At 36.1% G+C, this 26,124-nt stretch overlaps 1 protein-coding gene across 10 annotated transcripts in view; it reads right to left on the reverse strand.

Annotated features, from left to right (window-relative positions):
• Positions 1–26,124, reverse strand: part of WASF1 (WASP family member 1) — a 102,094-nt gene that overhangs the window by 14,527 nt on the left and 61,443 nt on the right. For 7 of the 10 annotated variants that reach the window (XM_074862272.1, XM_074862276.1, XM_074862273.1 and 4 more), the window contains 2 exons: positions 14,276–14,436; positions 2,769–2,903 (listed from right to left, as the gene is read on the reverse strand). In XM_074862272.1, coding sequence (XP_074718373.1) covers positions 2,769–2,903; positions 14,276–14,408 — 268 coding nt within the window. In that variant the 5' untranslated portion in view covers positions 14,409–14,436. Of the gene's footprint in view, positions 1–2,768; positions 2,904–5,200; positions 5,265–14,275; positions 14,437–14,536; positions 14,700–26,124 lie in introns of those variants that run through there. The other 3 variants (XM_074862274.1, XM_074862275.1, XM_074862280.1) reach the window with 2 other exon arrangements.

Consider the following 26,124-nt stretch of genomic DNA (forward strand, 5'->3'; position numbering starts at 1 on the left):
CGTGTTTTCCTAGTCCTAAAAAGACCCCAGATATGGTAAGTCTTGAACACATGTAGGCTAGTTTCCCATACAATTAAAATCAAGGTCAGTTTACTGAAGGAAAGCAGATTTCTTTTAGTCTGTATGCAAGTTTAGTATCTCTTCTGAGGGGAAAAAGCCACATGTATGTAAAAAGAATAAAGTATGTAAAAAAAAAATGATTACAATATGAAATTAATAATTCTGATAAATCAGTAATTTGAAAACTGTGATAATTCAAACCAAAACCAAGTTCATAGCAGTTCTCCTGTGACAGAAAGATTGTGCACCAGGAGTTAGTTCCTTCAGGATACAATCCTAACCTTGGTTTCAATTGGTTTTATTCTTTCACAGAGATATTATAATAATTGAAAATAAGACAACACACAGACTATTCAGAAAATTCAGAGCTTTTCATTACTTTGACTCTACCTGAAACATCTTGTCAAGTATCTGCACCTTGTTCAATGAATCTGACTTGGGCTGGTTTTGTTCATGCTGCTTAGCTGTAAATGAATCTTAACTTCTTCCTCTTGTGTAATAGCATGGGCCCAAAGGAACACATTAAATCTTCTATTACTGCCTGCTGGCAAAGAACTAGCAAATGAGACGCATTTTACAAGTATAGCCCATTTTACACATGCTGTTAGCTGAGCAGAAGTGTGGAAATTTGCTTAATTCGTGCACAGAGGGTTAAGAAAGGGAAAGCCAAATGTTTTCCCCACACCTTCATGCATTAACATCCTCCAGCTATTTAGTCCTGATCTGGAGGATCAAAACTATTTGTGATGAATTTCTAAATTTCAAGCCAAAACGGGATGCTGAAGGAGAAACGGTTTTCAGATTGCAAATTGTAAAGGAAATACAATATCCATTTTCCTCTCATCTCCTTTGTCCTCATCTGGTGACTCATTCTGGGCAGACATTTGTGAATAAGAAACACTGGGTATGGCTCAAGAACTGGATATTCTTAGGTTAATAAAAATAGTCATTTAATAGTTCCTGACACTGAGGACTGCATGTGTTCCTCTGAAGTACTAGCAGTCACTGCTATTCTATGGTATGAGAGACAAATCCAGGGTATTAGATTCGAGTCACCCTTAGCCACTTCAGACTTGATCAAGTAAGACCTCTTTTCAGCCCTGTTTTCTTTAATTGCAGTGTCTGTCCCTTTCTTTATAGCAAATGCTACAGCATACACAGTACTGTGAAAAGTTATTGATCTGGTGCATTTGGGACTACATACTATTTAAAAATATTTCTCGCAATTCTCTAACATCAAATAGTTATCGATATTTAGTACTGAAACCTACATCCAAACTTGTCAAAGGCCATTTACACAGGAAAGTATAATCTTCCATCTTGCTATCCTGTAACATCCTTAGATGTTTTAACTCAGTTACTTAAAATGGTCTCTCCATTTTCCTGAAATGTGAATGGTTGCCATACTAGATATGCCGCATCAACGTATAACCCACTCTGATTTAAACCAAAAACTAGGCTGTCAAGGGTGAATGCAGAAATGACATTAACACTTTGGGGTATTACAGCTCTTACATGATTATAATTGCTGACAATTTGTTACTGTACACAGAAAGGAGTTTTGTCATTGTCCAATCATAATAAACACAGAATTTTATTGAAAAAAGACGTGTATGTGTATGATTTATGCTCAGTTGTCAAGAGACTTGGAAAATCCTGTTAACGTAAGAATTCCCCTAGGCAAGTCACGATTTCATGGAAAATCTGCTAGCTGTGAACAGCTGTCTTTCGAAACCCGCTCTAAAATTAATGTCACACAAAATACAGAATCAAAAATTCCTTAGCGTAATTTTGCTATTAGTGACATTTCAACATTGGTAGCTAAAGACAGCCTGAAGACCATGCTCCTGCTTTGACACTTCATTTTTCCTGAATGACACACAACTATTATACCTAGTCGTTCAAAATGGAAACAGCTTTCTATACCTTAAAATTCCATCCCACAAGCAATCTGAAGTTATTTTTCATGATAAGATGTTGCTCCACTTTCTAGGTCTTAGCCATATAGTCTAGAACACCCTAAACCTGTCTGGGGTTACAAGACCTTTCATAGTTCCACCTGTAACCAACAGGTATCCAGGAAGGCGAAAAAGCTTCATGGCATTTACATATTAGGTGGTCAATGTGCCTGTAGTCATCAAAAAGCCTATGAATCATTTAAATCCCATACAAATTCTATCTTATAGGCATGGGCCATACCATACTGACTTTTGGAAGTACTTTTTTTCTGACAACAAATATTTATAGTACTTAAAGCTATTTAGGAAGAATCCAAGGGGATATATAGCATCAACAAATGGAGCTATACAACTACAACTTTGGACAAATGGCTACATCCCATAGGAATTAGTAGGAAGGTTAAAATAAAGAGTAAAGATTTATCTCCAAGCATTCACATAATATTATGTATTATTAATATTATTAACACTAATACATAACACTACTGAAGTGACACATATTCCTGTAGCAGTTTTAACATACAATCATTGGTAACAGTCCTGGTTCAGTAACCATGAAAATGCTGAGCTCAGAAAGCTGCTCAAGACTATAAAAGAAACCTGTAGCAGAAGCAGAAATGGGACTTCCTTCTCATGATGCTTTGCTCTGTGTTATTATAAATATATTTTAAACTATTATTATTTCTATTTCATGTATCAGTGGTGTCCGGGCGACAAAATAAGAAATCTTCAATGCAGGAGTTAACTTACATTCCTCTTCCTTTGGATCGAGTTGTGTAACACTGACAGATAAGCGATCTACACGTTCTTGTAAGGAGTTGACTCTAAATGAGAAACTGTGTGCTTCATTGAAAAGTTCACCAAATATATCTTCAGCATATTTACCTGAAATACAAAAAAAGTAGTAACTCAAGCATACCACAAGACAGTCAAATGAGTTTGCCTTGAAAAAGATTCATAACTATTTTAAGTAAACCGAAGGTGGAATATCACTTGAACAACCTGTACTTACTAAGCCCATTAAGAATTCCTCAGAAAAGTAAATAAAAGTTTAATATTTAATTTGTAATTTATCAGAAATTACATTATTGAATACATTACAGGACAGATATTCAGCTGGCATAAACTGATTTAACTATACTGATATGCAAGGAACTACACTGATTAGTTTCTTGGATATGTACAAAAGGATGATTTCGAGCATCTGAAGCTGCTCCTGGTATGAGCAGTAATTAATCTTTCCAAGCAAAATTTACCTCAGCATTCTCAAAATGAAACACAGCTTCCACTCCTACTGTACGGAGAATCTTTCAAAAACAGAAGATCTGATACTTACATCTAGGTTAATTAGAACCAGCCTATTCAAAAATACACACTAAAATAATAAATCCTACTCTGAAGGATCAAAATTCTAGTAACTGACCAATTTATACTGAAGTAAAAGAAGAATCTCCTTTGTTTACTTCAATGGACATCACACATTTAGCCCAAAAGAGCAGGAGACTCAAGTATCATGAGAAAAAGATTAGTAACGAGTTTCTCTTCTACAGAGTATGCCATATAGTGTTCCTAATGCTCCCTGGATTCAACTTGAGTAGTCTGCCAATGCCACTGAAAAAAAGCCACCAGACTACCTAGCAAAATTTGTAGCCACATTTCTGAAATACCACATGATAGCTTTTAATACTTTCTACCATACTCTGCATATGTTATTTGTGTACTGTTTGTGCACTTATGTTGGTTTTGGAAGTATAAATCCCACAAATTTCTAATTATCTGCTTTGCACATAAATTCTGACAGGTACAATAGGAAAGGATAGTCATGAAAATTTTGTGTTTGGTGAACAATACATATGAAGTATATATAAAATGAGGACATTTTAAAATAAACACATCAAAAGGACAAAAATTAAGTACTGTGGAAACTACTTAAAGTTACTATGTAGTAAGCACAGGGCCAGCGCATACCATTTATTAAGACTGAGGTAATAACAACAGAAAACCAGCATGACTACAAACAACAGAATATAAAAGGGGATATCAGAAGAAACGTACAGATTAAGAAAATAGAAAGGATCATAATTTCTGGCACATTAAACACAAACCCCAAAAACTAGCCTGAGGAACAACTCGGAAACTAATAATAAGTATTCCTTCAAAGACATGAGGAGCAAGAAAGCCTGCCAGTGAATCTGTAGAGCCAACTGGTAATGAAGATATAAAGGAGTACTGAGAGAAGACAAGACCCCTGCAGACAAGCTAATTTAACACTTTCCACTGGTGTTCAGTGAAAGCAACTGGAGAGACCCTCATGCCAGAACTCTTTGTGGTAGTCTTAAAGAAGCTGAAGGGACTATGTAAAAATTACAAAATTAAATCAACAAAATGACCAGTAAAATATTAGTAACAATTTGTAAATCTCCCTAAACCACACTAAAAGGTGGCAAGCACTACAGTAAGGTTGTAAAAATTTTTCATGGAACATCTTGAGAGCTACAGGCCTGTAAGCCTCACATCCAGACAAATTAGTACAAATCATTATGAAGAACGGAATTAGCGGACACATGGATGACTTGTTAGAGAAGAGACAACACAGGTCTTGTAAAGTGAAGTCTCTCAAGAGTTTATAAGCACATGGATGAAGAGCTATGATCTAATTAGATTTCCAAGAGTTCTGAAAGTCCTTAGTCAAAGCTTTTTAGGAAAACTTAACAGATAGGCCATAAACCAAACAACATAGCACAGATAAATAATTCCTCAAAAGTTATAAAACAGAGGATAGGAGTACATCACCAGTCTTCACAGTTGAGAAAGGTGAGTTTTCATAGGTTTCTGTACTGGCACCTATGCTATTCAAGATATCCATAAATGACCTGAAAAAACATGAGATTAAAGTTCGCCAACGATACTAAGTCGTGGAAAAGAAACACACTGAGCATTAGTAAATACACAGAAACCCCAGCTGGTTGAGGAGTCTTCCATGCTGGAAAGAGTTGGAGGCTGGGAGATTAGCAGGAGGATCATACATGCTTGCCTTGCTCTCCTTCTTGGAGCATCTGCTATTAGCCACAGTGAGAAGCAGATCAAAGGTACAGCCGTTCTTAGAACCTTTGTCTTTAAGTACCAGTTGACAGTAAAATGGAGGTGGAAAGTTAGTAAAGTCTACTTAGCTGGCAACTCACCTAACATAAGACTTTCTAATATATGTCTTGAAACTGTGAGAAGTTTATGTTCTTTAACCTGTATCTGAAGCAAGAGAAATTACTTAAAAATGTGATCCACTAAGAGAAAGATTACTACACTTTTAATATATATTTACTACAAATTTAATGTATTTCAGATAATATATTCAGATATATTACTAATTTTAATTAGACAACTCACATAATATTGACATGTAAATTAAAATTAAAATCGACTGTAAAATTTCATGTATAGAATAAAAAGTAAATTGCAGGGCTCTAAAATCCAATAACTTCCCTTTTATACATGTATTTTAAGGCTACAGTTTATTTTATCTATATCACTTCATCAGGCTTACAATTCATTGACCTCATTAATGAGCTCCAATTGCAAATAATCTGTCTCAAAAATCTTTTCATTACGTTGCATACAGCCACAAACATATTGCAAGGAATAATTTGCCTATGCTTATGAACACTAATCCTCAAATGGGAAATACATTAAAAACAACCTGTCGTGTTTGAAGTGGTATGACAACCATAATATCTCTACCTACATGTCTGTTGGCAGTCTCTTTATTTAGCCTGAAGTATATTTAACTAAATGCTTTTTCAATCAAAGCAAAATGTTTGCTTTTAGTGAAATGTACAACTTCCATTCAAAAGAATACTACACATGAATGTATATATGTATACAACATTTATAATCCAGTATTTGTTTATGTTGCCAACTCTGTGTGTATTCTGTATGAATATATCTTCAATTTTGAATAATTACAAAAGATATGAATACAGGTGATAATACTTGAACAAACTGTCACAAATAAGTAAAAAAAAATATGAGAAAAACATACATTGGTAAACAAAGCAGATCCCATTCCACTTAATTTATGGGTAATATGTTAGAAGAGTAAGGAATCAAAATTAATCCCATTATATAGAACGAATATTCCAAAGTATTATTAACACTTCAGAAGAGTCCCATCATTATGGGATTGCTTGATGAAAAACTCCACTCATTTCATGCAGTACAATAAAGAGAATGACAACTGACGATGACAATTAAAATAGTAACGCCTTAGGATCTTGGTCACAGCTGGATACATAATACTGGATTAGAAAGACCAGTGATCTTGTTTGCCTATTAAATTAAATGACAATATAGACTTCTGCAAATAAATTATTTTAACATCCATGAAAAGCTTACTTTACTGTATTTGCAAAAGTTGCTTAATTGACCAGAAATACACAAAAAGTTGTCATTTTCAAAAGGCAAGTCATATTCCCTCCAATATTATAGCTGTTCTGCTCAGTCTATCATACTGGCATTTATTTTTATTAACAGAGCACAAGCTTTTTTCATTTAAATAAGAGGATAAGTTCTTATTTATTTTTAATTAAGGAATGCATCCTTCACCTTATTATTCTTCTCACGCCTTTTTTCTTGTCTCAAAGGGCTCTACTCACAATTAACCCTTCAGTAAGAAAGAGATACAGGAATGCAGCTCCCTCTGGTGTCAGTCAGTGTCCTTTGTTGTGACAGCCAAATAAAATGTCTTGGAAGCGATGTGTTCTCCTTCCTCTCCTAAGAACGTGCGTGTGTTTTGCTAGCCTTTTTTTAACAGTTATTTTCCTGACATTTAAAACAGACCTATGAGCTGAAAACAGAACACTAGCTAGTAGCTACTAGCTAAAAACAGAATAAAAATAATATTGCTCACTGCCTTCCTCATGTTTTTAAAATTAAAACCATCAAAACATGTATCATCCACTCCTGTTCATTACCATGACAGTAAGTGTACAATGGCTTTTAAAATCTGAAAAAAAGACTGATCAGTTTTACAGTTCTCCTCTTTCACCATTTGTTTCCCTTAACTTGTTTTATCTCCTAATTTTCCCTTCATAATTTCTTAAACATTTGTCCAGCATTGGCTTCTGTGCACACATGAATAATTTCTAACTATCCAGTACACTGATATGAAAGGATACTAAGGTAAAAGAAATGTTGGTTTTGTCTTGTTCTGGGGGACTGAGTATGTATCAGACCAACTGAAGTCAACTACAATCATCACATGAGGTTCTAAACCTTATTTCAGGCTAATTAAACAAAGTGTGACAAATTGATGTCGTCTAAGTTGTATATATTGTGTTGCACAAATTTCTAGAACCACACTAACATGCTGCAAGATCAGGGCATAAATAAGCAGTCCTCTCAAAACACTAGTCCTTAAATTCACCTGAACTACGGCATTCTCTATGCTGTATCCGTTAGCAAACCCTAAGGAAAGGGTATTTAAATTAATCATTTTACAACACTAGATCAGTTACCATCAGATTTAGTTACAGGCTCTCAGACAAGGTGTGGGACACGAGTCCTGAAGCAGGACTTGTGGAAGAAGCCACTTCTTTACTGTCCTTTTGCATTTTTAAAGAAAAAGAGTTCCAAATCCTTCAGCTGCATCTAAACCTGAAACAGCATCCTGCAGATCGGTTGTTGCATCAGCAGCCTCTAGGAACCACGGTCTAAATTTTAAGTAGCTATCTGGATAAATACATTGAGCACGTAAATTGCTCAATGCCATAAAATAGCATCGTTTTTGGAAATTCAAGAGGATGACTGGTAAATCTCAGCCCAGTGCAAGATGCATCAAGCAGGACGATCAAAATGAGACAACTGTTGATGCTGAAAGTATTAATTAATTAAGCCTTAACTAATCTGTCAAACTTCTGGAGCTCAGCAGGTGTGTGTGTAGGGTGTTAACATGTACACAAACAAAATCTAATCCAACATATTTATCACTGGAATGAAATTAAATTATAAAAACATTTAATATATTAAATGTCATGAAATTATTAAATGCAATTTATAATGAGGTGTTATATAATTACATTTAATGTTATTAAATGTTATTTTAATATTAAAATAGTAAATATGTTAATATATTGAAATATATAAACCCCAAAATAGTATTACAGTTTAAAAATACAGGTTTGGCAATTTGATCTTTTAAAAAGATGTAGAAATTGACAAACTATCAGAAAGAATAAGCTAAGAATTCAGTTTGTTACCCACGTATACGCTATCATTCCTTGATTTCTATTATTTCAATCCCATTCACACACTAAACAATATTTTTGCCCAGTACATTTCCTAAAAAATAAAAGCATAGAACAAAAGCAGCTGTAAAACCTGTCTCATGTCCTACTGTACAATCCCTTCCCAATATACTTACCCTATGCAAAATTACATTATTCACTACTGAATAGTTCCTTCCTACACAATATAGCGTATATACTAGAAAATACTCTTTCAGAATAATTAGTTACCACATAAGCCTCTAACAATATATAACCAGGGTCCCTTTATAAAGCAAAACAAGAAAGCTATTCTAAGTCTATTAATATATTTTTCCTCCTCTGTTAATTCTGACACATAATTTAACACATCCATTGCCTGTTGATTCAGCTTCAGATCTTCACTACATTAATTTTATTTAATTGAATGTTTTAGCAAAAATCAAGGTATATCTGAGTTTCACTTGAAACCTTAGGCATGTTTCTCATCAGGATCATTCCAATCTCACAGCTCAGTGGCTAGGAGATGGACTAAAAACTAGGAGACTGAACTGTCTCCCAGGCTTGGAGACAAGAACCTTGGTAGATCCTTGAGAACTTCAGTGGCTATGGCTGAGCGAGCTCTGAAAAATGATGTACTAAATATAGTTCAGCGGTGCTAATTAGGAACCTACCACTATGAAGGTGGTCCACAAGGACTGGATTTAAGGATTGTAACAGGAATATCGGAGTACTGAAGAGACAGCTTGGTTCCTTTAAAGCCAGCAAAATTGAACCAGGCATTTATCAGACAACCTGACCAGGGTATCAAAAGTATCAAATAAACTCTGTTAAAGGCCATCTCTGGAGCAGGTCTGATGCTTCTTGTTGACATCCAAGAAGAAAAAGTCAGCCTTCAAAAATTTCCAGTCACAGATATCTGAGAAATCATTTCTTATCTCCCACTCAGGACACAAGTAAACTCAGGACATCAAGTAAACTGGCTGAGATTATCCATTACATATTCAGAAATCTGTGAAAGAGACTGCTGAGAGCTGAACCTGATGTTGAAGGCACCAGTTCTAAACATCATTTCACAGGGAAGTCTTGCTCTTTCTTTCCTTTTTTAAGATCACATGAATTCACTGCTCTATGTAGGCAAGGAATTAATGACAGGTAGGACCATTTTCTGCTAACACACAGTTGTTTTCAATGAGAAATTACATCCCCTCATTATCATTCAAGGTGGACACAAAACAGCATCACATTGCCAATACTGCTGGGGAGACAACATCGAGAAACTACACACAAGCTTTCAAGAGAATGGGGGTCTCTGAAAAGCTGAGTAAGCTGTTAGTTTTCAAGTCCATCAGTTCCCTTACCCCATGTGCATAAGGACACTTTCTCTAGTGTTCCCTGGCAATCATAGTAATAATGAAGAAAGAAGGGTGACTAATGAAGAAAATTCACAGAGAATATTGAATATGCTTGTAAGCACAGTGAGAAGGAAGATTCCCAGGGCAGGACCTGACACAGGGATTCTGCTAGTTCTGGAATACTGACTGAAGCTCTCTCTAGCTGGAGATCTGTAGAGACCCTCCTCTGTGCAACATGCAGGGGCCTACCATGCACTGAAGATGTTGTCCAGACAGGATGAAGAGAGAGAGATGCTTGTCTTTGAGCTGAAGAAGCCTCGTTCTACAGATTAGTTGCAGTCCAGACACCTTGCTGCTAAGGATTTCTGGAGAAACATTTCCCACTTACTGAATGTTAACACCTTAAGCCATGCCAAACTGAAGGTTTTCCTGAGGTGAGAAAATGTCTCTCACAAGATAAGCAGTGTTTAAAACCCTCCTGGGGATGGCATGGTAAGCAAAAAACAAGGAAGAAAAAGTTAACAATGTCTGAGAGGGAAAAAAAAAAAGGGGGGGAAACAAGATGCTTGAAAGTCAGGGTTTTACTCCTAAAAACTAACAAGGGATGAGGAAAAGAATAAACTAGGAGAACATGGTAAAAATAGGAAATAGTACAAAGAAAAGATAGAAAGAGGGGAAAGGCTACTGAAGGTTCAATGTTAATTGAAAATTGTTTTCACTAACATAAAAGGCACTCCAGCTTAGCAAAGAGAGTTATGCAGCATTTTGGTTTTTTATACAGAGGTAGAAGAAAAAAAGGGAAATGACATCTTGCTATGATTGAATAAAGGTTCTGGTCTGAATGCCTGTAATATAAATATTCACTAAAGAAACATACTCAGAAGGAGAAATGTTCTCTCCTCCCCAGATGAAGGTGTCAGATACCAGGACCAAGAACAAACCTCATCAGTTAGGTTTCTTACATGGTACTGAGATTCTGTGTACAGGGAACAGCTGAATAAAAGGAAAAACAAGATTGGTCAATAGCTGTGAACAAAATGAGGATGTTACATGCACACAAGAGAACTATTTATCCATCTTCTAACAATGGCACAGCTGCACAGTGCTATCAGTTGTGTTTCACGTACGCTGGAATGCTATAGCCTGACATACACCAACATATACTAAGGCAGTACTGGAGTACTAATGTATCTGCAATATTGCTGAAAATAATAGGTAAGCACTTTTCTGAAGCAGATACAATCAAAAAGCAAGAAATACAGGGAAGAATGGCTAGGAAACAAAAACAGCTGTTGCTGTTGTCCAGAGAGTTTGTTGCCACAGTGCTAAGAAAAGCTGTCAGAAGACAGATCCTTTTATGAAGTTAGAGAAGACTGGGAATAGACAGGGGAAAAAAAAAAAAAAATTACTTACTGGCAATTTTCTATGTTGTATCAAGACAGACTGATGTGTTTTCATGCTCCAGGGAGAAAGGCAAGGACTATCAGTCAAAGCAGAAATAAATATTTCATCCTTTCATCTCTACTTCTTTTAAAGGTCAAAAAATTTCTCAAACTGAACAATTAAAAGCAACACATCAGATAAAACTACGAAAGGACTGAGAATTTGTATGGAGATACATAGCAGCTATTGCTGACATACTGATGTAAAGCTCTTTTCATTTTATATTAAAGCACAGTAAAACTGAATTCCTGTCATTTAATAGATATTGTTTCTGCACGCATGTCCCACTTACACATAGTATCCAAGACCATAGAAACACAGTCCTGTTCAGGTTGAAAAGACCTCCAGAAGTCATCTAGTCCAACACTCTGCTCAAAGCAGATCCAATTAGATCCAGTTGCTTGACTAATCCAGTCGAGTTATTAATATCTCCAAGAATGGAGATCTAACAACATACATAACAGAACTCTACACTTAGCTTTTCTAAATAATGTTTTTTGGTATCATTTAAATTACTGGAGACTCTAATTCCATCACAGCACTCTTTGTCCATATCATATCTGAAGAAAGGTTAAGAATGGTTGGTCTTAAGAGTCATAATGGCAGGAGATTAATCCTCTGTTTGAGGGCCAGTAACTGAAAAAATTAGAGGCAGAAATGACTAAGTGCTAATCCAGTCAAAGACCATTAATTTAAATTTGCATAACTTTACCATCAAAAGCAAAAGCAGGTTTAAAGGAAATGCAACCCTACCAGAACACTCAGTTTCCGCTCTCAGAGTGAAGACTCGTTTCGTCTACAACTTAAAGGCTGATTCTCAAACATACACATTATACACAGAAAACAAAAAGGGAAGGACTGCAGAGAAGCTGGTTGCCAGGGGACTGCTGCGAAACCATGCCTGCTGGCTGTGACTCACAGGCAACTACTAAAATTTATCTGCATGTCAGCAGGCCTCGCTGTACACCGGTAACAGTGATACACCAAGTGAAGACTGGTTATTTGGGTTTAAGCACATGAGAGAAAAAATTCCTACGCTAGAACCCAAATCTTTTTGAATTTCTATTGCTACTAGCACGAGCAGGCAGAAAAGCTAAAAGAATTCTGGAACAAATACTTCCATGGGTACTCATACTTTTGTAACACTATCTCCATTTTTATAGAGCAATCCTTAATGTTGCTGAGAAATAAGGATTATTTTGCAAAACATGTTCTATTTAATTGTAGGAAAAAATGGGTTTCTTTGTTGAAAACATACACAGTATGAACCAAAAACTTACTTCAGTTTGTATAAAACCTGTCTGTAGAAAATCTACAAACACCATGATGCCATTTGGAGGAAGAACAAAAGACTGAAGTAACAGGTTCTGCTCATCAGTGTTTAACTTTCAAAAATTCTGCATGACCTATTCTGGGCTTGCTGTTGCAGAGTAAACAAGTGCATTTTCCCTCCTCTTTTACCTTCCTTGTAATTTCCAACACTGCATGCGTTTTTGACCACTAGTGAGTCACAAGTTCATGACAGAAACTCCTTTCAAGTGAAAACAACTAATCTAGGGCTCATCCCTATGTACGAACAATTCATGTAGAACCACATTCCTTTTACAGAAAAGGGAGTTTACATAATTGCAGGTACGTTCCATTAAAAGTATCTCTCTAACTGTACACATTAGGCAAGCCATATAACAAATGTGGAAGCATTCAATGGATATTCTTTAATACTTTTTTTCTCCCTTAACTGAGGTCTTTCTGTTCTGGTATTGCTTCATCCTGACCTCCTCCTGAGCAGTTGTACACACAATGTCAGGTGTAAGCTCTGTATACCAAGAAAACATAGCAAAGGCAGCTACTCAGTAAGTAAGTACTGAGACCACGATGTTGAGTTAGAAGTTGGTGTTCTTTAAAATTGAAAAACCAAGTGATTTGTGGGGTTTTTTAAAGGTCAAATGAAACTTCCAAATGAAAATATAAAATGTAAATTTGGTATGCCACCTATGAAAGGAAATTCCCCTAGATGGAGTATATAAGCAAATAAGAATTTTTAAAACAAGAAAACTAAAATAAATGAATACAATATTAATAAGAGTGACTCCGAAGGGGAGGCTAGTACACAAGCAGCTAGTCTGAGAAGGGCTTTTGGCAGAATGAAGCAAAACCACAGATGGTGATCATATACTGCATCCTAATCTGATACGCTCTTTGTTCACTGGAAAGAATTTAAATAGTTAAGTTACTTTCCTTGCTGTTGCAGCAGCTATACTAGTAATGTTCATATTTATATGCTGTACGCGTTCCTGTCTCAATTGCACAATTCAGTGTCCTCAATTAGTCTTCAACCTAAGAGCACCCTAACAGCTTTGAAAGGCTGCCAAAATAGAGGCACTATACAGTATACCATCAAACCAATAACTAAATCAATCTAACAAATTAGGCTACATCACCTATGACCCTAAGATAATGATGGAGTTGAAAGGCTTTTCACATTGAAGATGTATATAACATGCACATTTTAATATTTAATGTGTTGGTAGCCTTACTAATGTCCTAGTAGTTAAAAAGCACCTGTACTATTGGAAATTCAAAATGCTGTCATGATGGTTCATCTGACAACTTTTTAAAGTTGCTGTAACTTAAAGAAAAAACCAACCCAGAAACCATCCGTTTCAGAAAAACTCCTTCAGAGCTCTAGAGCTTGCAAAATATTCACTCCTCTCAAATACACCAAGGGAAAAATTGTTGACAGAGGGAGAAGGAAGAAAAATCTTTAGTTGTTTAAAATACCACGTAGTAATTACATTTCTAGGTTTATTATTTTAAAAGGCAACTACTTTTTTTTTCTGAATACCAAGTTAAGAGAATTAAGCAACCAGTGGCACATTCCTCATTATGTCATATTCCCTACTCAAGAACTGCTCCAAATTAGCAATTACTGACTTCATTAACTACCAGATATCTTTTTCTGTCATGTTCCACGGGTAACAGAAACATATGGTTGAACAGTTTTAAGACATGCTACTGGAAAAATTCCTAGGTTGCTTTCACAGAATTCCATGCTAGTCACTAGCCACAAAAGGAGTACAGTCAAGGCTCAGCCACAATTTTCTACTGATAATTTGAAAAAGTGTTTCTACTTCAACAACAAAAACTGTGACTGTAAAATATATTAGTTCTAAATACAGCTATATCAGGACAACATACTTACTTAGGCTACTCAGTTGTCTGATTATATTTGCCAAGGAGATATTGGTGACACATTCCAATTCATTCTTGATACCTCGGGGCAGAGCTGTGTGGCACAGGTGCCTTGGGTCTATGTTTCTTTTTACCAGCGGCATTCTGAAATGTATCAGAGGACCAGCAAACCTGTAAAGAAAGAAGACAAAATACTGTTATAAGTTTAACTATATTTTAAATTAGATTATGTCTAAAGTTAAATTGACTAATCCTAACAAGATAAAAATACCTCCATAGTACTGATGGAATTCATTGCTCTTTGAGTACATAAATCTTTTCTTCTTTGCCCAATGAAAGATTATTTCATTCTCTCTCTTTAAACCTTTACCTGACTCAGATGCCAGTGAAGTGACAAATAATTATTTACAGTTCATGCTTTTTTCTTTTTCCCCCTGAAAAAAAAGACAGTAAAATCTTTGCGGTACAAAAACATTAAAGAATGATTTCCTTCTTCATGAACTACTTCCTTATTCAGGTGAGGCAAAGTCCAACAACAAATTCCATTTATTATGAGGTCAAAGTCAAACTAGTTGCTTATTCCACCCGAAATGCAGATATGATCCATCCATTATGTAATGTCATGTTACTAGCAGGAGTCACCCTTCTAGTCTAAACATCACTTCTAAATTATACCTAATCAAGGTAAGAAAAGAGAAGATGCTTCCCTTCCACCTACACTGCTACTGGCAATAAATTCAGCTAAGAACGTATCTTCCAAATGCAAAAGCGTCTTCAGTAAACTTGTAGCATGAAGTCCTCCACGACTTCGAAATCCTACCCCTCCACACCTTTCCAAATCAACATATGTTAAATTAATCAAGAGTACTAGTTCTGCAGACAGCGTACGAATCTGTGAATACCAGGCTGTAATTTTCTGTACCCATGACACTGATTGGAAGGAGTGTCCCAGGGGGCAAGTTATGCCTCTCATCTTATTAGTGCTTCTTATTAAGATCTGTCTACTAAAACTCTTCTTCATGAAAAATGGATTCCCTAAAATTCTGTAATTTTTCCATCATCTGCCATGTAAAACTCAATGACCAATGCAAAACTCCTATTCGATATGCAGAGAATGGATACTCTTGTTATTGGTATAACTTAGTCTCCTTTCCCATTGCAGAAGAGATTACACTTTCTTGAGACAGCAAGGCAGACAAGCTTTCCACAACACAACCTGCAGTCCTAATCCCTCAACAGACAGCCTGCCACAGCTTCATCTGTCCTCTGCTTAGAAGCTTTATCCCAAAATGTTTCCAGGATGCAGCTAGGGCTTCATGTTGCACCACTGAATGCATCTTCCCTACAGTATATATTCTACCACTGTTATCCTTACTTGGTCAAAACAGAGAGACTTTTTGGGTAAGAATAATATAAGGCCATGGTGGTTGAGCTGAAATTTTGCTGACCTAGAATGGCATAGGGAACTAAGAGTCAAAGACATCTGTAATGGAGTATTTTCCTCTTGCAGACTGCTTAGATTTCTCCTTGCCCCTTTGCCTAGGAGTATATTCTTTCACTGAAGCCTGGGCTCATAGCTGAGGAACGCAGGCAGGATCCTTAAGTCTACCTGAGAAAAACCTGTGTTTCCAGGATCAGATTGGACTTCATTGTATTTTAACACCATGTCTACTGCCCTTATTTTCTTGAGAGAAGTATCAAAAATATTTTATGCTTTTGAGGGAGAAAAGCCAATGAAAATAAATCTTCTAGTCACTGGCCTAAGGGAAAGATTATTCAGGTCTTAAAATTTTGTAATTTAGTTTCTCAGTATTAACAGTAAAAATTATGGAAGTGTGCATGGGGCAGGGGTAAATTATAAGAACAGATTTTTATTTTCTAGGAATATCCCAAATCTTTCTAGTCCCTAAATACCTAAGTACTAAAAAGCTAGCTGCTACATACAAGCTAAATTTAATAAAAAGTGCAAATCTGAACAATGTCTCAGATAGAAGCAATGACAAATGTTTATAATTAAAGTGAGATGTTATACCTGCTGGTGCAAGACACAGGTGTAGCATGAAGCAAGGGAGATCAAACAGGCCCCACCAACAGAGCTTCTGTCTTAGGAGTGCACAACCCCTCTCCCCTCAGTGACAAGACCCTGAAGAAACCCTTAACTACAGGTTCGTTATTACAGTTCCCCAACAGAAAATAAAGCAACCATTCTGTCATGTCAAAGAAACACAACAAATGATACATGAGCAGTGTTCTACAGAAGCAATTAAATATTAATTCCAGAGTTAAGTCCTTTCTTGATTACTGTTTTAATGATACTGTTGTATAAACAGCACAGTAGGCAAGTCTTTTAAAAAGAGATCCAAACAAGTTATGTAAAGAAACATTTTCACAGAAAAAGTAAACATCTACATATAAAAGAAACGGAAACAGTCCTTATTTCTATCTAATATAAATCTGAGTTACAAAGGTTAAAAAAAAAATCTGTAAATAACAAACACAAAAACAGTTGATGGCTAGTGCACTTTTTCTGTTGTTTTATCTTATGTAATCAAGATGTTAGTGAGGATATTGCTCTCCCTCTTTGATTTTATATCATTCGTGAAAAACTTGCCCAATTTATAGCACGTATAGATCATAAAGCTTCAGATGCTCAAGTGACAGATTCTTTACAAAACTGTGTAATAGCAATAAGCAAAAAAATCTTAAAAGTAATTCCAGCCAACTGTTAGCTAGATTTTAAGTAACAGCATTTGAGTGTGTACTGCCCTTTACTGGTCTGATTTGTTTCTAGGATAAAATAGCTGAAAAGACACAGTATTGGCCCAAACATTTTCTCCAACAGGCATAAAAAGGTGCTGCACAAGCAGAGATTAAGCGAGAACTCCCTGGATGTCAAAATATACAACTCTGAACCTGAATAAAAGTCCATTTAAGACAGTGGAAATTTTCTTGCTTTGACCTCTCTAGAATTTGCAGAAAATCTACTCTTTGATCTTTTTTCTCCCCAAACCCCCACAAATACAATTTTCTAATATCTGAATAACGCAGTTGTGGCTGTCCTACCCAAAGATACAGTATAACAAGTAAAAAGAACAGAGGGAAAACTGTAAGTATGATAAAAGGAAGAGTTTTAAAACAAGAATAACTTGGAAGGGAAAAAATGACGAAAGATGTAACTGACATCTTCCAAATTACGCATCATGTTTCAAAACTATGCAAAGCCTGAACAGAGAATATTTCCCCACTTCTCACAGAAAAAAGAACAAGGAGGCAACAAAGAAAAATACCACTCAAGCATTCTTAAAACAAAGGAAAAGGCATTTCACATAATGTTTAATGAATTGTGGAACTCATTGGCACAGGATGCTGTATAGAACAAAAGTACCTGCTGGTAATTTGTCCACTACGAACCACATATTCTTTGCAGTTTGTTGCAACCACTAGAAGGTCTTGATGATTTCTCCCCAATCGTATTTAGCCATCCTAGCACAGGGAGCAATAGGTGTGCAACAGCAAACAGAACTTTACTGCACCCAAACAATTTCTTCACTCCTATAAAAGATGTCTTTCCTAACGCAGTTCTTATCAAGAAAGCTGAAAAATTCTGAAATCACTATATTTATTATGCAGCTTTAGAGCTGTGAAAGAAGAAAAAAGGCATTGTTACGATCTAGTATATCCTTTAGGTGAAAAGCAAAAAAATACACACACCCCCCACCCCCGGCTCCCAAACCATACATTACCCAATCCCCACTCAGTCAGCAAAGGAAAAATTCATTCCTAGATCATAAAATCCTGTTACCACGTTGCTCCTGAGTAAGCCCTAGAAACTGTGCATAACCCAAACAGGCAGAAGAGAGAAGAGGCTTGTCAGTGCTTAAGAGGTTCCCCAGGCTGGCAGGTTACATGACACCTCCTCAGAGACTTACAGTTCTCCTCCCATTGCACAGGTCTCAGAGCAATCCCTCCCCTCAGCCCCACTGCTCCCCAGCTCAAAACTCAGGGAATGGAAGGCAATCCTCAGACACAAGTATCTCCTCTTCCCTACTGTCCCATACAAATCTTTGAGGCAATTCTTAAGAAGCAGCAATAGTTTACACTCGAGTTAAATGGAAGTGCTTTACTTCATAGCGATCTTAAACTGAAACTCCTCTTTACAAAGATATGCTGAGCGCTTTTGCAGAGCCACTATTGAAAACTCTCTCCCTCAGTTCCTATGCATCCTTTGAAGCACTCTGAATCCACTTGAGAAGCCAACTTTAATCTTCTTTACAAACCCCTCTGCTACTTCAGTTGCACAAAGGCTGGCACAACCTCATCCCCCACATACACACGCTGAGGCTATGAGTACAGAATACAAGTATGTGTACATAATGACTGTCTAATGTTTTTATTAATCTATCGTGCTTTGATAGATGATTTTTTAGGAATTAGGTAAAATGCTCCAGTTCATTTTCAATTAATTCCTATTACTTAAAACACTGCAGAACAACAGCACTAATGAAAGTTAATTAATATCTTTTCAGAAGAACAGCCTTAATGAGATCCAACCACACTTCTTTTCAGAAGACAAGTTGTTTAGTGTGCTGCACAGCCCTCCTCAGCTATTAGGGACCTTATGGGTGACACTCTTCTATCTCTGTCTCATACTTCTCAGACGCTGCTGGCAGGAGCCAAGACACCTGCTCCCAGGGTGCCTGCCCCCAGGCCCAACCGCAGCCCTGGTGGGAGCCGCGCTGCTCCAGCCAGGACAGTTTCACCCTGCTGCTGCTGCTGCCAAGTGATGGCCCCAGGGAGCACCGGTGTAGGAAACAGCTATCATTTTCCCTTCGACACGCTCCTGTAGAAATATTTCAGAATTGCAAGATGTGTGGAGAAATGTTATGTTACTGGAAGCTTGTGAAAAATTTGAAATGTCAGTTGTCACAGTAATGATTCGGGTTTTCTAGCAAGTACAGTAATACAAGTAGGAATGAAAGCACAACACTAAGGTGGGGAAAACTAAACCTGCCCAACAGTTTAACTGGTAATTAAACTATACTTCAGTTTTACTTTTAGAAGACAAATGAAATTCCACAATCACATGTCCTTTTTAATGCAAGTTTATGTTTGACTAGGTTACATTTCATCCTACTAAACTTGACATTATTTTCTTAGCATTAATGAAGGACATTCATCTGTAATTTTTATATAATATAGCAATAATGCAACACTGAATACCCTTGCTTTCACAGAGTTAAAATTAATTTCAACCACTTCTATAGCATATCTTTATGCCTTAATACTTCTTGTAATTTTCCTTTAACTATGTGTGCAACAGCAATGACTTTCATATGCCTCATTTAATTGATCACGTTCTAGCTGCTGGCAGAACAGACCACTATCTGAAACGCAACAATCAATTTAACAGTTCCCCCACCCACCCTTAGAAGCAGAAATAGAATATACAATAGTTTTTATATTTGCTTACGTAATAATGTACTAACTGCATCTACACTATACAGACTTTGGGACAGAATGAAAGTAGCTAATAAAAATCCTCAGATGTGTTAATTGATCTGGTAAAATCAGAATTGTATCAGTTAACAAAACAAGCTCATGCTCTCGTCAAATTTTATCTTAATTATACTGTGAGACATCATGTTATACCAATTGCAGAAAATCCAAAGATGAAGATCTTATAAAACAGACCTCTACTATGAAAAGGCAAATGTGCAAAGACTTCATGCAGCTTTTTTCTCTGCAGCTCTCACTGTAAGATCAAGGTCCAGGTAAAAGCTTGTGAAGAAACAGACACCAACAGTATGGTGCCCTTCAAGAAAGTAGGCCACTACCACCTACTGCTGAGTCAACATAACAATTTTAAAACTCTAAAGGCAATTAACATCCCTTAGAGGATACATCTTGGAACTGACAAGATGACAACTGACATCTTAAATTGACAATTCAACAGAAATGTGTTAAAATTACAGTTTTGCAATCCGTTCTGTTATGAACCATGTTACAGAATGAAAGACCTTCTTGGAACACTTCCCTCAAATCTCAGTCTTACGCAACTCGCAAAAATTTTTGTAAGTGCAAGTGAGTAGGAAAAGATGACCTTATTGTAACTAAAAAGCAGTGTGAAAGAAAATAAATACAAAATATATTACTAGAAAGTGATGCTGACATCACTGCTGTTTCAGAAAGAGTGTAAAATGAATTGTTTACATCTTAAGACCTCCTATACTAGATTGTCTATTCAAAAAAGTTGTTACACATTTGGTCAACATTAAGAAGCAATGTCTATATAAGGTATATAAAGGAAGTTAATAAATTGGGTTTTTATTAATAAAATATTTATTTTGTTTGTATCACAAATATAAAAAATACCATTCCTCAAGTAATACCAATAACAGCATCTCAAACATTCTCTAAATATTCTGTTGCTGAACTGAAGATAAGATTATGCAGGGATGGACTAATATGTCAATGGGCCACTGAAGTCTCTCTCTCAGTAACACTGTATAGGAAAGTATCTGATTTGCAAGGTAATAAGGAACAGATTATAAAAAACAATCTAACTTATAATTATAAAATGTATTTAAAATGCATTTGTAATTTTTATTCTGTATATAATAATGACTGACTTCCGTATTGTTTTAATTGTCTGTGACAATTACTATTTTCTTCCTGTAGAACAATCTGTAACCATCTTAGTACATCTGTCACATCAGATAAGCAGAAAACAGACAACGCAGTCACAAAAATGGGTAGGACTTGAGTTCTACTCAATCTTTAAGGCATAATTACAGATAGTGCTACAAAATTACTTTTCAACCGCTACCATCCAGCCAATTTTCTCCCAGATGTGCATCACAAGACTACAATCTCTCCCCCATGCAGGCATGCACACCTGCACACACACAGGCACACTCATCTTTAAAGAGCATGGAAAAAACAATTGAAAACTATGTGGTTGATTATAGACACAAACTGCAGCTACATCTACCTCCTTGCCAAAATTTCAAAGTTTCATCTTCATTCAGATAAACAAATGAAAAAAGGGCAATAATTTTTTACACTCAAAAAAATTTCGTATTCTCAGCCCTAAATTGGTTGTGACTATCATGAAATAATATAGAAAAAATGAAGGCAATTTTGGCAAGTTATGGGTGGGAAGAGATGGGGTGATTAATTATGTGTATGCTAACTTTTAAGAGCTTCATCTGTGATATGTTAGCTTTTCCAAAAAATCTTAAATAGTTACTGACACTGAGATGACTCTCATGATGGCAGCAACAGCAGAATTCTCAGTATGGGTAACTCTGCAACATATGACACCCTAGTATCAGTGCAGCAAGTACAACTTCATTAATAGAAAGAGCAACAACATATCAGGGGAGAAAGCTGACATGCCAATTCATAGCTACCTCAAGTTTTAGAGGAGCCAACAGCGTATTTTCAGTGAGTGAAACACTGCAATCTGGATTGAGTCAAGCAGCTACGTGTAACAAAATACAGCATCATAACATGCAGCAACCACTTTCTCCTGAGTGAGTCCAGCCCTCAGGGCTTCCATACCACTTCCAAATCTGTTGGGGAAGATCATTTAAAGTTTGACTCTGGCTACAACTCAATGTATAGCTTTGGGCTTCCTCAGGGTCCTTACGCACGTGCTGAAATTCCTCCCACCTCTGTTTCGTTTGTGCTGTCACTAGCCCCTCTTGTCCCAGTATGCAGATGACAGATGCTGTGACCATCATTTATACAGTCCTCTCCTCTGCTCAAGCCTTAATGAAAGATTTCACTCCCATCATGTGTACAGAGCAAAAACCTAAGCTTTCCTAAATACAAGGAGAGAATATTCAGCTCCATATTGGTTTCTTTTTTCCAATACCGATGCAAAATACAATACGGTTAAATAAACAGCATGTGAGTTTTGCAAATCTCATCCTTTTTGTTATGTAGAATTCCTGTTAGTGAAGTGGAATTCAAATACAAACAATTCAGAGCACAGCCACTTACAAACTGCAGCTCTTCTAGATAGTTTCTTTCTACAAGGCTAAGCTCAGCTTGATTTCACATAACTGAAGTTTTTTCCTTTGTTTTTCTGGAACATAAACAAGTACCAACTGATTTGTCAATCTGTTAAGCATTGATTCTTTTAACCATGTTGCTTCCTTTATTTTTTCCCCACTACCAACAGCTTCTATCTTACTACAGTAAAAGCAAAAAAAAAAAAAAAAAAAAAAAAAAAATCCAGCCACCATAACGGCAGTTATTTGATGTATCTTGCTAATAACTGTAAAAACATTTCTGTTTGTCTTAATAAAGAAGTATTTAAATCAAATTGCTCTTGGGGGGGGGGGGGGGGAAATCAGGTTCAACACTACCTACCCTGAACAGTAGGGCTGCTGGGGGCAATAAGGTACCAAGCCACTTGCAATTCTGGCTCATAGACAAAATTCAGTGAACAGAGTTAGACATGACACTGTTTAGCATGTCTTCAGCAAGAAACATTTAGACTTACAAATTTCCTACACGTTAAGTATTTTAAGTAAAAATGGAAATTAAAGGAGATAGTGAATTTTTTTTGGTATAACAATTTACTTGCAAAATATATAACATAAAAAACACAGAACATAAGAAGAATAAATTTCTGATTCAAAATGAAAATCCCTAGGTATATTAAAAACAAACTAATAAAATAACAACACTAAAGATTTCGAGATGTTAGATTAGAATCAATTGCTATTTGGGGTTTTTTTTCCCTACAATTCTACTTCTCAGTTATCTTTAAACTAAAACTTTTGTTACATAGATGATGATCCAATCCCTTCATGACCTGTGATAGTTTAAGTTTACAAAACAGTAAACAATGAGAAACTGAATAGAATATAATTGCATTTCTCAAATCCCAATGCAGATCTTAAAGGCACATAATACTAATCATCAATTCTTTTCCTTCTAACATTGAAACTACAGTATTAAACTACAGTTTTGTAAGTAAACTTACAAAACCAATCCTGTGAATAGTTCACAGAAAAAATGAGAATCATTGTCCCCAAACAGGCACAATCTCTAATCATACCTTACTACCAAAAAAAAATTAATTAAATTCATTGTATATGTCCATATATTAATGGAGAAATACATCAGATGGAACCACACTGCACTTTATTGTTAGGATATTAATAAAGAAAAAAAAATAGTGACTCCTTACACTTGTGTTTCTATTAAGCTTTCTGAAGAAATTAATTCTAAAAATATAAAACATATGGCACAATGCATTTGTATTATATACATGCGCACACACTGCTACCTCTAAATAGAAATATTTTAAATTATTACCCGTAAGACTTGAAAAAAAGATGCAAAATTTCTTATCAACATTACTAAATATTATTCATATTACCCTGTACTCATTAGTTGTCTCCTAGTGAGCTCCTGTCAGGTCATTTGATTAAAAACAATTTTGGAAGTATCCTGGGTTCTAATTTAGGTACAGCCAAGAATGCTCAAATTAATTTTTGATTACAAGTTTTCCTCTGTTCCCCAAAGGCTAAAAATGTATTAATGCATAACATACTATGTGATTTGAAATTGCTTTTTGAGACCTATGTTTTATCTGATGACATTTTTTCTATCAGCATTAATCTGGTCTTCCTGTTAACAGTTTCTATGTACAGTGTATAACACAAAAGCCCTATGATGGATTGCAACAAAAGCTCTTTATTATAGTCTTGACAGAGACAGATAACTAATCCAGTGCTAATTTAAAATCAAAACCTTAGTAGCAGAACTGAGGGTACAGGTTCCGTGGTTTTAGCGTATCTATCATAACACACTACCTTTGAAAATTTTCTACAATTTTTCTTGAAAATGTGTATTCTATATATTAACAGTTACCTTTGTTACATAGTCCTCCACCAGTTCAGGATAAAACCTATTAAATGCGCAAGCCGATTTTATAACTTAATTTTATAAAATTTACCAAATGCATGTAAAATGAATGCCAATATACTTCTATTGCACTGATATAACAACCTGCCTTTGCATGGACAGTATATTGTGGCAGTACATTATAAATATTTAAAGAAAAGGTACCTGAACTTCCCAGCTGCTAAGAAATGTAACCTGGCAGGTACTGGGAAGGTAACGTGTTCCACCCTGGCTACGGCACTGAACTGCTACATTCCCCATCAGCGATGCACTGCCAACTTCCACAACTCCCCAGGCCAAGGGAGCCCCCGAGGCTGTGGCACTATCAATCGCAGCCAACACCTCCCATGCTGGCCAGCTTCGGAGCAGGCTGGCCCTCGCACAAAGGCATTAGAATTCAACACACAGTGCCTTGCCTTAACAACAGAGCTGTCCTTACAAAGGAAACGAAGAAGTGCTCACCCCCAGTGACCAAAGCCTGCCCTTTTTTCCCCAGACACAAGTGGAGAACCCCCTGAAGGCTGAGCGATTAAGAAATAATTATTCCTTTGGTACCAAGCTACAACTGGTAAATATTAAATTACCATGTGCCAAAAATGAAAGAAGTGAGTGGCTGCGCATGGGTGAGGAAAGGAAGGAAGGGGGCCTTTCACTGTGTTGACCTTACTGCTGAATCCAAGAAGGAAATTGGATGCTAATGAAATAATAAATAATGTTAGGAATCCACAGTACCAATGTACAGAGGGGCTGTGACTAAGAAACCGTATACAATACAGGGGCTACTTAGGCAGTTCCTGTATATTAATCCACCAGTGATAAACATTATACTAACTAGTACTCACTTACTAAAGTAAATAACAGCTGTCAACAATGATTATCGGAAGCTTTTTGTGCCTCAAAACATGTCTAGAGATTTGAAGTTATGTTCACACTGCAAGAGCCAGAGATAAGCCATGTATTTGAAAATGAAATTTTCACTGCACTTTATGCTATGATACTAAATGCTGAAATGCATTTTATGCTACGATACCAAAGCCACAAATGACAGATTATTGGTTTTGATTTTCTTTTTCACAATTTTAAAGGAAGAATTAAGATATACCAACTATCAAGTGGGATGTACAGATGTTTAATAATCACCTTATTATTACTAGCTAAGCTCCTCTGTAGATTAATTTTTCCCCCTTGTGAACAGTAAAATTCCACAGAAGAGGATTTGTTGCAAAAAATGTGAATGCTCATAAACAACATTTTGCCCTGTCTACTGCCATTTAAGCTACTTAACATGTTTGAACAGACATGCTGCGGGAAAAAGGTATTAACATGCACAGAGAAGTAGTTTACTTTTGAACAGAAATATTATTAAATATTCAACAGTCCAGAAACACTGATGATTTACATTGTTGAAGGCTAGAAACTGGTCGTTTCATCCTTCACTCAGTCAAAACTCCCCACTGAAGTGAATAAAAGATTTGTTAAGTAAAGACAGGAGGACTCAGATGTGCCTGTTTCCTACACAGTGCATTGCCATTTGGGACAATAATTTTTCAATTTTCATCATTTTAGGTAGAGGGTTTCCCATAATTTCTTAGGTAAACTCTTCTACAACCACCTACATCTCATACACAGGCAAACATGTCAATTCTCGCTTTCCCTCGCAGTTTTGTTACCCTGTACTTTCGGACTATACATATTAGATCTTATTTCTTGTTGATTGTAACCTTCAGCCATTTATAGATATTGTACCCTTTCTTTCCTAGCAATTCTACCAAGTGATACATTTCTGTTCTTATTTAGCAGGAAAAAAATGAAAGCATCACTAATTCCAATAACGTTTATTACTCTTACCCAAGTATCATCTAATTTATCAGCATTATTCTAGCAATGTGGTATCCAAAATTGAGAACAACATTCTGGATGTATTTGTGTTACATG

Source organism: Strix uralensis, chromosome 3 (genome assembly GCF_047716275.1).
Source record: "Strix uralensis isolate ZFMK-TIS-50842 chromosome 3, bStrUra1, whole genome shotgun sequence".
Lineage (NCBI taxonomy): Eukaryota > Metazoa > Chordata > Aves > Strigiformes > Strigidae > Strix > Strix uralensis.